At 54.9% G+C, this 11,296-nt stretch overlaps 1 protein-coding gene across 1 annotated transcript; it reads left to right on the top strand.

Moving 5' to 3' along the window:
• The first annotated feature begins 3,395 nt into the window (after positions 1-3,395).
• Positions 3,396-7,349, top strand: Adra2b (adrenoceptor alpha 2B). Its single transcript, XM_055617722.1, has one exon. It carries the CDS (start codon positions 3,840-3,842, stop codon positions 5,181-5,183), a length of 1,344 nt encoding a protein of 447 aa, XP_055473697.1. The 5' UTR covers positions 3,396-3,839; the 3' UTR covers positions 5,184-7,349.
• The last annotated feature ends 3,947 nt before the right edge of the window (positions 7,350-11,296 follow it).

The raw sequence follows: 11,296 nt of genomic DNA, 5'->3' as shown, positions 1-11,296 counted from the left end.
ATTTAGATGCAGGATTGAACGTCAAAGTGGTGGCTCTAGATCTCAGCACCACTGTCCCCCTCCGTGGGCTAGTCCTTCACTGTGGTGTTGATGTCGGCTTAGCCTCACTGAGGAAAGCGTCTCAAGGCATGGTCCTTGCGGGGTGAGTAGGACCAAGGTCCTCTGAGGTGGACTTTGAGGGAACAGGACGATGAGGAGGAGTGGTGCCTTGAAGTTCTGCACAGCTAAGGGGTGGTCTTCACTCCTGGTCTACTGAGGAAGAGGACGCAGGCAGGGCTTGGCTCTTGGCGACTCACGACTCACGGCTCTGGAGAGGAGGCTGCATTCCTAACCCCAAGGGGGTGAAGAATGCGTGTGTGTGGGGGACCACAGGGGATTGAAGGCAGCCTGAGGTGGTGGTGGGAGCAGTAACTGAGGGGAGCAGTGACTGCATGAGGGAGTTGCCGGAGGAACGGAGTGTGGAACGGAAGCTGACCACACAAAGCAGTGCTTCTCGACCTGTGGGTTGCTATTCGTGTGTGTGTGTGTGTGTGTGTGTGTGTGTGTGTGTGTGTGTGTGTGTGATGGAACGATTGTCTCACAGGGGTGCGGTATCAGACATCCTGCATACCAGATATTTACACTATAATTCATAACAGCAGCAAACTTAGAGTTATAAAGCAGCAAGGGAAAGAATTTTCTGATCGGGGTCACCACGACATGAGCTGTATCGAAGGCTTGTGACATCAGGAAGGCGGAGAACCTTGATGTAGTGTTCTGGAAATAAGGGTCTCTTGGAAGGGAGAGTGTGCAGCACACAGGGGTGGGATCAGCCCCAGGGGTGGCTAAGGGAGAGAGGTGCTACAGGGTGCTAGACCTCCACCAGAGACTCCGTGCCACTGCCTCAGCTCCTGGATGTCACACTTGTCCCTAGTGGGATCCCAAGACCAGCTTGCCTTTCTTTGGAATAAGATGGTATCACCTACGTGCAAAATCACCTTTCCCCTATCACCTGTCTTTCCAGGGATGTCACTCTAGGGCACCATAGACACAGTGGGTGTGGGCACATTTGTGTCTCTTCCCCTCTCTCTGGTTGTGGCAGTCCCACCGCACTGGAGAGCTAGTGGCAGGACAGCCTGAGGTGAGGAGGCCTGGCTCAAAGTGCCCCCAGGCGGCTGGGCATGGTGGTCTGGACACTGCCTGTCTGAGCCTGAGTTGGGGAAAGACTGGTCTGTAGTGAGCTTTGGTGTCTTTAAAAACCCATTTATGTTATGTGAACATGTTTTTGTTTTAATCCCAGGTGTGGGAGATGGGGCTGCTTCAGTTTGTCCACAGCCGTTAACTATGATTGTCTCATGCCCTAGCAGGGGCGTGGTTTTGCTAGCTACAGATGGTTTATGTTTGGAATTCTGGGGACTCTTGAGAGGGACTAAATTGGAGAGACCTGAGAGGGGCCAGAGGCACTTGGCAGGAGGAGGAGTAGCTGCTGCTTCCTTGCTGCTGATTGCCATGTTTGCTACTGCAGGGCTGCTGGTTTGCTGAACCGGCGCAGATTCTGACGATGCAGAGGGGACTTGCCTCAAGACCGCCCTTACCCGCATCTTCTTTCTCTCCTACCTAGTGTTGGGGAGGTGGGTTGGAAGGGAGTTAGAGATATTAGAACCCAAATAACATAGCAAAAAGATGTCTATGCCGATCTTTGGGGACCCAAAGGTGGGGACATGGCAGCTCGCACAGTGATGGCCATGAGGAGTGAAGATCCAGTGGACTCACTGACTTGAAGTGGGGGTTGGGAGCGGACTCCATTTTCAGGGATTAATTTCTATACATTCATATAATAATGCCCTTCTGAACTAGGAGCTATAAATACAAAGCCTGGTTCTTTCCATGCAAGCTGTGGAGAAACCTCCTTGAGGCTGGGGGAGTCAGGAAAGGCCTATTCAAAGTCTTTGTTTGTTTGTTTTTAAGATTTACTATTTTATGTGTGAGTGTTATAGGCACGGTGGTCAGGTGAGGTTGTCAGATACCCTAGAACTAGAATTTCAGACGGTTGTGAGCTGACATGTGGGTGCTTGGATCTGAAATGTGTCCTCTGCAGGAGCAGCAGGTGCTCTTAACTGCCGAGTCAGTTTTCCAAGTTTCTTCTTCCTGCTGCCACCAGGGAGGCTGTCTCAGCATCTGGAGCAGTCAAGGCCAGCTCCTTTCTACACCATAGCCACCAACAGCAGCTTTTCCCGAGCTAGAGAGGTCTCGTTCTTGACCTAGGTCTTCTCATGCTGCTCTGGAGGAGGGACCTCCTTTTTTCATTGGTCCATTGGCTTCTCTCCAAGCCTTTGCTTTGAGTCCAAGCTGGCTTCCCTTTTTAAAGTTTGTTTTTAAGCTGGGCATGGTGGCGCAAGCCTGTAATCCCAGTACTCTTGGAGGCAGAGGCAGGTGGATCTCTGTGAGTTCGAGGCCAGCCTGGTCTACAAAGTGAGTCCAGGACAACCAGGGTTACACAGAGAAACCCTGTCTTGAAAAACAAACAAACAAACAAACAAACAAACAAACAAACCCCTTAATTGTTTTAAAGTATGGGTGGGTAAGTGCACGGGAGTGTAGGTACCGGTGGAGGCCAGATGCAGGTCAATACCTGGCGTTGGAGTTATAGTTTTGAGTCGCCTTGTGGCCGCTGGGACCAGAACTCGGGTCCTCTGCAAGGGGCACCCTGACCTCTGAGCCATCTCTCCAGCTGCCCCTCTCCCTTTTAACTTTTTTGCTCTTCATGAGGAAAACTGAGCCGGCCATAGGGTGGTGTAGCGTACCGGTCACATCCCACGGGGAGTTCTCAGCTCTTTTGGTGTCCCTGCGACCGGAGAGGCTGCCGGTCCCCAGGTTCTGCCCTTAGACGGCAGCAGAGGGCGCTCGCAACACAGAGACGCGATACTTGCATCTCGCAAGTTGGACCCAGTGGAGCCTGGGTGGGGAAGCTTTAGGAAAGGGGGTTCGGAATTCTCCCTCCCTCCGGTCCGGCCCCTAAGGTTCTCGGCCGCTGGGAAGCTGGATAGAGGTGTGGCTTATTACGCTTAAGCGCCCAACACTCCCCTACACGCTTTCTAGAGCGGTCGGGCTGCTGAAGGCGACGTGAGCTCTCATCTACCACCCCAGAGGTGGGTGCTCGGTCCCAGACTCGCAGACGGAAGGCTAGTGGACTCTCGGGACAGACGAGCTCCGGGTCTGAACGAATCCTTCCCGGAACGCCGAAGACCCCAGACTCCCTGCTCTCTCGGGTCCTGGCTGCGCGGCGGCGGGAAGAAGCGAGGCGTTGGGGGCCCGGGTGAGTAAAGGGTGCGGGCTGCGGGTCCACTTTCCCCGCGGAGCGCACCTTCCACCACCCCCCACGAACCGCCCGCCCCGCCTCCTCCCTTCCTCCAGCTCCCGCCCCCGTCTCCTCCCTCCGCCCGCCTCGCTCGCTCTCCTCCCCACGCCCCTGCTCAGCCCGCGGAGTGCAGGCGCGGATCCGGGAGAGAGGGCGCCTTCTCCCAGCGCCGGCTGCGCCTTCCCCGCTCGCTTCTGTGCGTCCCGCAGCCGTGCGGCGCGACGGCGCGACTTTCCTCTGGTCCCGGGACGGCAGTGGGACAACTTGGAAAACTTCTCTGGGGCAGACTGCGGAGACGCCGGGCACTGGTGGGAGAGGTTGTGGGAGAGGGATGGCTGGTCACGGGTGTCCCCGGACCTCCTAGGCCGCTTTCGGGCAGGCTATGGGACATCTGCACCGCCGGGGGGACGACCCCCAGCAGTAGCGGAGCCAGGGTGGCGCTGTCTCCCACGCGCCGTGGGTTTGGCCAGCACCGGTCCCTCTGGACGCGTCCGGCCCCACCATGGACTACCAGGAGCCCTACTCGGTGGAGGCCACCGCCGCCATCGCGTCGGTTATCACCTTTCTCATCCTTTTCACCATTTTCGGCAATGCGCTGGTCATTCTGGCCGTGTTGACCAGCCGCTCACTCCGCGCACCACAAAACCTGTTCCTGGTGTCACTGGCGGCCGCCGACATCCTGGTGGCCACTCTCATCATCCCTTTCTCTCTGGCCAACGAGCTGCTGGGCTACTGGTACTTCTGGCGCACATGGTGCGAGGTCTACCTGGCGCTGGACGTGCTCTTCTGTACCTCCTCCATCGTGCACCTGTGCGCCATCAGCCTGGACCGTTACTGGGCAGTGAGCCGGGCGCTGGAGTACAACTCCAAGCGCACCCCGCGCCGCATCAAATGCACCATCCTCACTGTGTGGCTCATTGCAGCCGTCATTTCCCTACCGCCCCTCATCTACAAGAGCGACCAGCGCCCGGAGCCCCGCGGGCTCCCCCAGTGTGAGCTCAACCAAGAGGCGTGGTACATCTTGGCTTCCAGCATCGGCTCTTTCTTTGCTCCCTGCCTCATCATGATCCTCGTCTACCTGCGAATCTACGTGATTGCCAAGCGCAGCCACTGCAGAGGTCGCAGGGCCAAGAGGGCCTCAGGGGAAGGTGAGTCCAAGAAGCCCCGTCCTGTCGTTGGGGGAGCGCCAACCTCAGCTAAGGTGCCCACCCTGGCCTCTCCTCTGTCTTCTGTGGGAGAGGCCAATGGACACCCCAAGCCTCCAAGAGAGAAGGACGAGGAGGAGAGCGCTGAAGATCCTGAGTCCAGGGCTCTGCCTCCCGGCTGGTCTGCCCTTCCCAGATCAGCCCAGAGCCAGAAGAGGGACCCTGGTGGGGTAACTGCAGAGGAAGCAGCGGAAGAGGAAGAGGAGGTGGGAGAACGCGAACCCCCAACACTGCCAGCGCCTCCCGCCTCAGTACGCGGCCCAGCCTTGCAGCAGCCTCAGGCTTCCCGGGTGCTGGCTACACTGCGTGGCCAGGTGCTTCTGGGCAGGGATGTGGGTGCTGCCAGCGGGCAGTGGTGGCGCCGGAGGGCACAGCTGAGCCGAGAGAAGAGGTTCACCTTCGTGCTGGCGGTGGTCATTGGCGTCTTTGTGGTCTGCTGGTTCCCTTTCTTCTTCAGCTACAGCCTGGGGGCCATCTGCCCCCAGCACTGCAAGGTACCACATGGCCTCTTCCAGTTCTTCTTCTGGATCGGCTACTGCAATAGCTCGTTGAACCCGGTCATCTACACCATCTTCAACCAGGACTTCCGCCGTGCCTTTCGCAGGATCCTTTGCCGGCAGTGGACTCGGACTACCTGGTGAGCCTGCCTGCTCACTGCCTGTGCCTGGGTTGGTACCAGGACCACCCCCCATAGTCTATGTGGCCACTTCCCTGGGACCCACTTGCAGACCTCATCCTCAGGCCCCCTCCCGCCCCCCCCCAAAGGGGAAAGAACAAAAGTGCTGTTCCAAGGGGCCCATTTGAAACCTCCCCTTGCTGACTGTACTGTGGGGTAACTTTTCCCTACTCTCTCCTGAGCAAGGGTAGCTTGGACCTTTCCAAATGTGGCCAAGGACAGACAGGAATAGAATACCTCCCTACCAGCCACCTGTAAGCCAACAGGCAGGCTTCCCTTTCCTGGAGACCCCCTGTGCCTTGGCAGGCCACTTGTGGTGGTTTTGTTGTTCTTCTTGTTGTTCTTTTGTTTGTTTGTTTGTTTGATTTTTATTTTTTTGAGACAGGGTCTTCTAGCCCAGATCAGTCTCAGACTCGCTGTGCAGCCTAAGGATGATCTTGAAATTCTGGTAATCCTGCCGTCACCTTCCAGTGCTAGCATTACAGGTGTTCACCACCATGCCTGGTTTTTGTGATACGGGGGATTGGATTCCGGGCTTCAAGCATGCTAGGCAAGCATTCAACCAACTGAGCTACATCCCCAGCCTTGATCTTCCTCATGCCCTTCAAAGAGCAGGACGCCAGTCTTCTGCATGTCCCAGGAGGACCTGATGTTGAGAAAGAGGATGAAATGAAGATGATTCACCCATGTTGAGCACCTGTGGTTCAGTGACTACTGGGATGGGGTAGTTATGGGCTAGCATTGTTCTGTTTAGATTTGTAGCTCTTTTAAGGCTAGAAGCATGGGTTGGTTTTCTCACTCAGCATCCCTCTGGGAGGCAAGTGGGCATGTGGATGCCGGGGGAGAGGGGGTCTGGAAGCCTGGCCTCAGCCTCAATAGGGGCTCCTGATCATTGGCATTCACCCTTGCAAAGAGCAGAGCGACAATTGCCTGCCGCCTACTTGCGGCAGGGAGATGAAAGGCTTTGCAGAGAGCTTTGAGCTCCATGGGGGAAAAGCGCTAGAGAGCCAGCAAATGTGATTATCTGGTGATATAAAAATCCCTTTCCTGTGTGTTTACCGCTGTGAGCCTTCCTGTAGACTTTTGTTCTGTGCTTGGGGTGTGTGAATTCCTACCCCAAACTGGAAGTGGGTTGAGGTGAATTCCAGAATTTCTTTGAGAATACATTCTTGTGCCTGAAAAGGTTGGCGCTATTATGCTGATGTCGGCTTCTCCATCGGTTACCTGTAACACCAACAGAGTTCTCAGTGGCTTGGTACCAGCCCCATTAGGGGATAAGTCCTTTGTCATCGAGCAGGCAAATCGTTTCCCTAAGCTAAAAATACTCACATCAAGGAAGCAGTCTGAGATGAGATCCTCAGGTGGAGTGCTGGGGCTAGAGCAGAGCCACCCTCTGCGGGGCCCGGACAACTCCCTGAACCCCATGTGGGCCTGTGGAGACATAACTAATTCTGCCCTAGCCTAGAAGCACGTCTCTCTGGCTGTTAAGAACCCTCACAGTGATATGGCTATGCACCGGGGCGCCTCTGCCTCCTGGTTGTCTCCCCAACTTAGGAAGTGCTCCCCAGAGTGACTGGGCACCTATAAGGGCACCTGTAGCTTGGGCAACAGACCTCTTAGCCTCTGGGAAGGGACAGCTTGAGCCAAGCAGGCTATTAGTCCAGGATGGATTTATCAGATTTGGAAGGTGCTAAGGGAGTTTTCACGAGTAGAGACAATGGTGGGTACCAGGTAGAATCCCCCCTAGAGAGGATGACTGGTCCTGGGTTGGTTGGTTGCAGTTGTGAGGCCAGGACATTGATTTGGGTGTGGCTGGGGGCTGATTGTTTGTTTGTTTGTTTGTTTGTTTATTTGATTGGTTTTGGTTTTTTGGAGACACATTTTCTCTGTGTAGCCCTGGCTGTCGTGGAACTCACACTCCCTCGACCAGGCTGGCCTTGAACTCACAGAGATCCACCTGCCTCTGCCTCCCACGTGCTGGAACTAAAGGCATGTGCCACCAGCTGAGGGGCTGATTTGTAACCATCTGTTGGCTGATCTTGGGTATGCTCCTTGGGACCCAGGCCCCCTGTTGTGATATGCAGGTGTTTCTAAGACTCTGAACTATTTTATCAATAAAGGTTATTTTGTAATAAGCAAGATGAGTCCTGTTTCTAAAGGGTTGCCTGGAGAAGTTAGGTCACTCTTGGCATTCCTTGAGTGTCAGCCTGATGAGCCGAGTCTCCCTCCTAGGGCTAGCTCTCCTCTCTGCCCAACCTTTCTGACTCTTTTTCATCCTCACAGTATTCTTACTGAGCACAAGTCAGTGAGACCAGCTGATCTGCAAGGGAGAGAAGAGAGAAGAGCAGGCATCCCTGAGGAGGTGGCATTTGGGCTGGGCTGGGTCTTAGAGCAGGAATGCACGAAGTGGCCAGGTGAGAAAGTCCGAGGCAGGGGAAGGCCACGTAGAGTTGATGGTATCCGGGAGACAGTTTGGAACTCTCCTGCTGCATGGTCCTGAGAAGCAAAGGTGCCACTGAGGGCAGGCCACTGTGGAACGCTGTACACACAGCAGCTGTGCTTGGTTAGGTCCAGGTGAGCACAATGGAGATGCTTCTCTTCAGCTATCTCAAATGGATACTCAGCTCTCCAAGATGGGAGGCCTGGTGAGGTGCCCAAAGCCCAAGCTATTCTGCCTCAGAGAGGGCAGAAGAGGCAGCCTCTTGGGCTCCAAGCTGGGCTGACGGGTTCCGAGAGCAAGGAAAGAGCCATCAAACTGGAGTCTGGAGGTCACCGACAGGGCCGAGGCCCTCTGTAGATCCCTCTGGAGGCACTAGGGAGGATAGAGGGAGGAGCAGTGAGTGATCTAAGGTACGGGGATGCTCTGCTCCCACATTTCCTCCAATCTACACTTTCCCCATCTTCATTACTTTCTTTAGGTCCATGTATCTGCTAGGGGCAATCACCAGAAATGCCCGCGTATCCACTGCCATCAACAGACATGGGATTTGCTACTAATCTAACAAGAAAGCCCTTCCCTGCCCTGTTCCTGGCTCTTCCCCAGCAGGGCAGCCAGCTCTGAGGACTCCAGAGCCTCATACCGGCATTTGCCCATCTCATCAGGGAAATAAAACTCAGAAAGGTGCACTCACCACAGGGTCACTTAAGGCCCTGGTCTCTCCGTTGGACCACATTTTTCTGTCGCTTAAGAGGCTGCAAAGGGCCTGGAAGTTGATGGCCACTGATCTCTGGGAATGGAGGCATGTGGTCACCCTGCTGGAGTAGGGCTAAAGAGTCCTAGTGCAAACCAATAAGTCTTACTTAAATCTCATTTAACCCATGTACTCTTGCTATGTGTAGTCATTTTACAAGAGAGGAAACTGAGACACAAGGTCACCCAACTGAAACATGGAACCACACAATTATGACATCCAGGCTGAGGAATTTGCCGCCCCCCTTTCTGTCTCTGTCTCTCTCAACAGCCTTTCTTCAGTAATGTTGGTGGTATGGCGGTTCTGAGGCTGGGAGCCAGTTGCATTCAGTATTTCAGTAGGCTGCGGTGCTGGGATTGATTGTTCATGTCTGTCACTGACACCAAATACCTAGGAGGTAGTCTGTGTGCCTCAGGCTTTCCACTTCTGGCAACTCTGTTGAGGGTCTAGTTCTGAGGGCCCAGAAAGGGAAGGTCACTTGCCTTGGGTGGCATTGTACAGACACATATAGTGGCAAGAGCTGGAGCTAGCACCCAGGTAGCCCAGCATAACCTAATTCCTTTAAAAAGGAAAGGGTATGAGTGTCTTGCCTGCCTGACATGCCTGGCGCCCATGGAGATCAGAAGAAGGCATGGCATACTCTGGAACTGGAGTTACGGGTTTATTTATTTTTTTAAGTTGCTATGTGGGTGCAAGGAGTCAAACCTGGGTTCTCTGCAAGAACACGTGCTCTCAATCACTGAGCCATCCCTGTAGCCTAGTACTGAAACTTCTTAGTGAAGGAATTGCTGTCCATGCAGAGTCAAGGAGCAGTAGGCCTGTGTTCAGGAAAGGTCTGCCAGGTCCTGGGCTGGGCACACCTCGTTTTGCTGCCTTGGATCTCAGGACTCACTCAGGCCCACACGGCTAGTTGGGTGGGGCTGGAGTCAGTTTTGGTCCTGCTCTCCATTTTCCTTTCCTTTTCTTCATATCCCATTTCTGATCTCTCTGAGGCTATCTGTGGACCACTAGGTTGGTAAGGAGATGCAGATATAGGGGAAAAAAACCATGCAAATAGAGTGATGACATGGGTAGTGGGCATAGTGCCAACAAGGGGCCTCTGCAGTTTGCTTGGTAGAAGAGCCTTCAGAAGACCCTTTTCTATGACAGCCTTCTGCCCCATCCCAGAAGACAGTTAAAGAAGCAGCCCCCTCCCCCCCCCCCGCCTCCAGCTGCCCCTGCTTTGTGGGAACATATCCCCATCACACGGGAATTCCCCTGGCGAGGGCTTCAGAATCGGTCTTGAGAATTCCTATTTAGAGCACCCTGGACCACCTGCCCAGAACAGAAGGCTGTTCTGGATCCAAGGGGAGTCTTCTGGGTAATCAGGCTCAAGCCCCTCACCAAGGCCTGTGTGGCCTACATTGGGCACATGTGTGCCAGGAAAGCCACCAGAGGACCAGCCTGTAAGTGGGGCAGCTGCCGGAGCCTCTTCCCGGCTAGAGCTGATATAGGACAACCTTTGAGGCCAGGGAATCTGCTCATGGTCACCTTGGGTGGTAGGGCTGGTGTAGGGCGTGTGTTTCCACAAAATCCCAGTGGGGAGGTGGGTTGCCCAGGCCATAGTTCTGAGCTTCCTTGAGAAAGGTTTCATCCTTCTCTGAGCCTCTATGTCTTTGCCTGCCCATGGGGGGTTGCTTGCCTCTCTGGTCCCACAGTTCTCCAGCCCATTGCCTCCTCTCTGCCCTCCTCCTCCTCCCGCCTCCCTGGAAGGTCCAGTCATGGGGATCCTTCATATTAATCAGTTGCGTTAATAATCAGTTGTTCTCAGGGCTTTGATCCTGCCAGGATCTAGCTGTTTGCCTCGATTTTGTACCTCAGGGAAGAGCTGAGCCCCAAGTCTGGAGTGACAGATCTGTTTGCCGTCCTCTGAAGTGTGCGGTAGTGACAGAAATGAAGACAGCTCGGAGCTGTCGGGGTTCAGGGCGTAACACGCTTTGCCTGAGATGGTGTTATTATTATCCCTGTGTCATAGGTGAGGGAACTGAGGTGGAATGAGGGCTTACTGACCAGAGCTGAGACAGGGACCCCAGAGCCTGTCCCTGGGTGAGCTGTAGGGTCTCTCTGGCTGTGTCACCTTTGTAGTTTGGGGGTAGACCCTGCCTGTGACGCTCCCATTTAAAGCAGGAGGCCAGGCAGGGGTGCGAACCCCCACCTTCCAGTCTCTGCTCACTGTCAGCAGGGGAGGTGGGGCTCACTAGGCTAAAATTAGCTTCTGGGATTCTTTGTGCTCTGTATCCGTCCCTCTTCCATCCGTCTGGGGAAGGATGCTGTCAGGAGGCCAGCACTAGAAGGAGCCGGTGTCAGCGCGCACCCTCCCCAGCTTGTGGGCTCTGATCTTCTCACACCCTGCCCAGGCTCTGGGCCAAAGGCTTCTGCCCTTGGCTTGGCCTTGTGGCCACCTATTGATTAGCAGTGATTTCCAAGGGAGAGACCCATCACCACCCTCCCTCTACTCCTGGGATTTTAGCTCCTGTGCCTCCTCCCTTTTCTTTCTTCTTTTTCTGACCCTTCTTGTCTTTGAGGATTGCACCCTCCACTCAGCCTCCCTGCCTCCTCTGGACCCTCTGACTTCTTCCTTACCCAGAGAGATAAGGCTGGGCCTTCAGGGGCCCTGCAGGCTCTACGGACCTCTACAGACATGTGGTGGCTGTAAGGGAACCGGAACAGTTTACAGACCAACAGAGTGCTACTCTCCCTGGAAAGTTGGGGCTATTTCTGTCCTTTCTACCTCCCTCTGGGGCTCTGGGCTCCAGAGCAGGACGAGCAGGCGGGGGAGGTGTGGGGCCAGGCCTGGGTATAAGGGGTGTCTTTGGCTTCCCTGATAAGAGTCCAGGACCCCTTTGGA

This window comes from Psammomys obesus, unplaced genomic scaffold (assembly GCF_907164565.1).
Source record: "Psammomys obesus unplaced genomic scaffold, mPsaObe1.curated_primary_1811, whole genome shotgun sequence".
NCBI lineage: Eukaryota > Metazoa > Chordata > Mammalia > Rodentia > Muridae > Psammomys > Psammomys obesus.
The sequence above is the reverse complement of the archived record's forward strand: the minus strand, read 5'-3'. Positions and strand labels throughout refer to the sequence as shown.

Coding starts and splice junctions, on each gene's coding strand:
- Adra2b (XM_055617722.1), top strand. CDS start 3,840: ATGGACTACCAGGAGCCCTACTCGGTGGAGGCCACCGCCGCCATCGCG.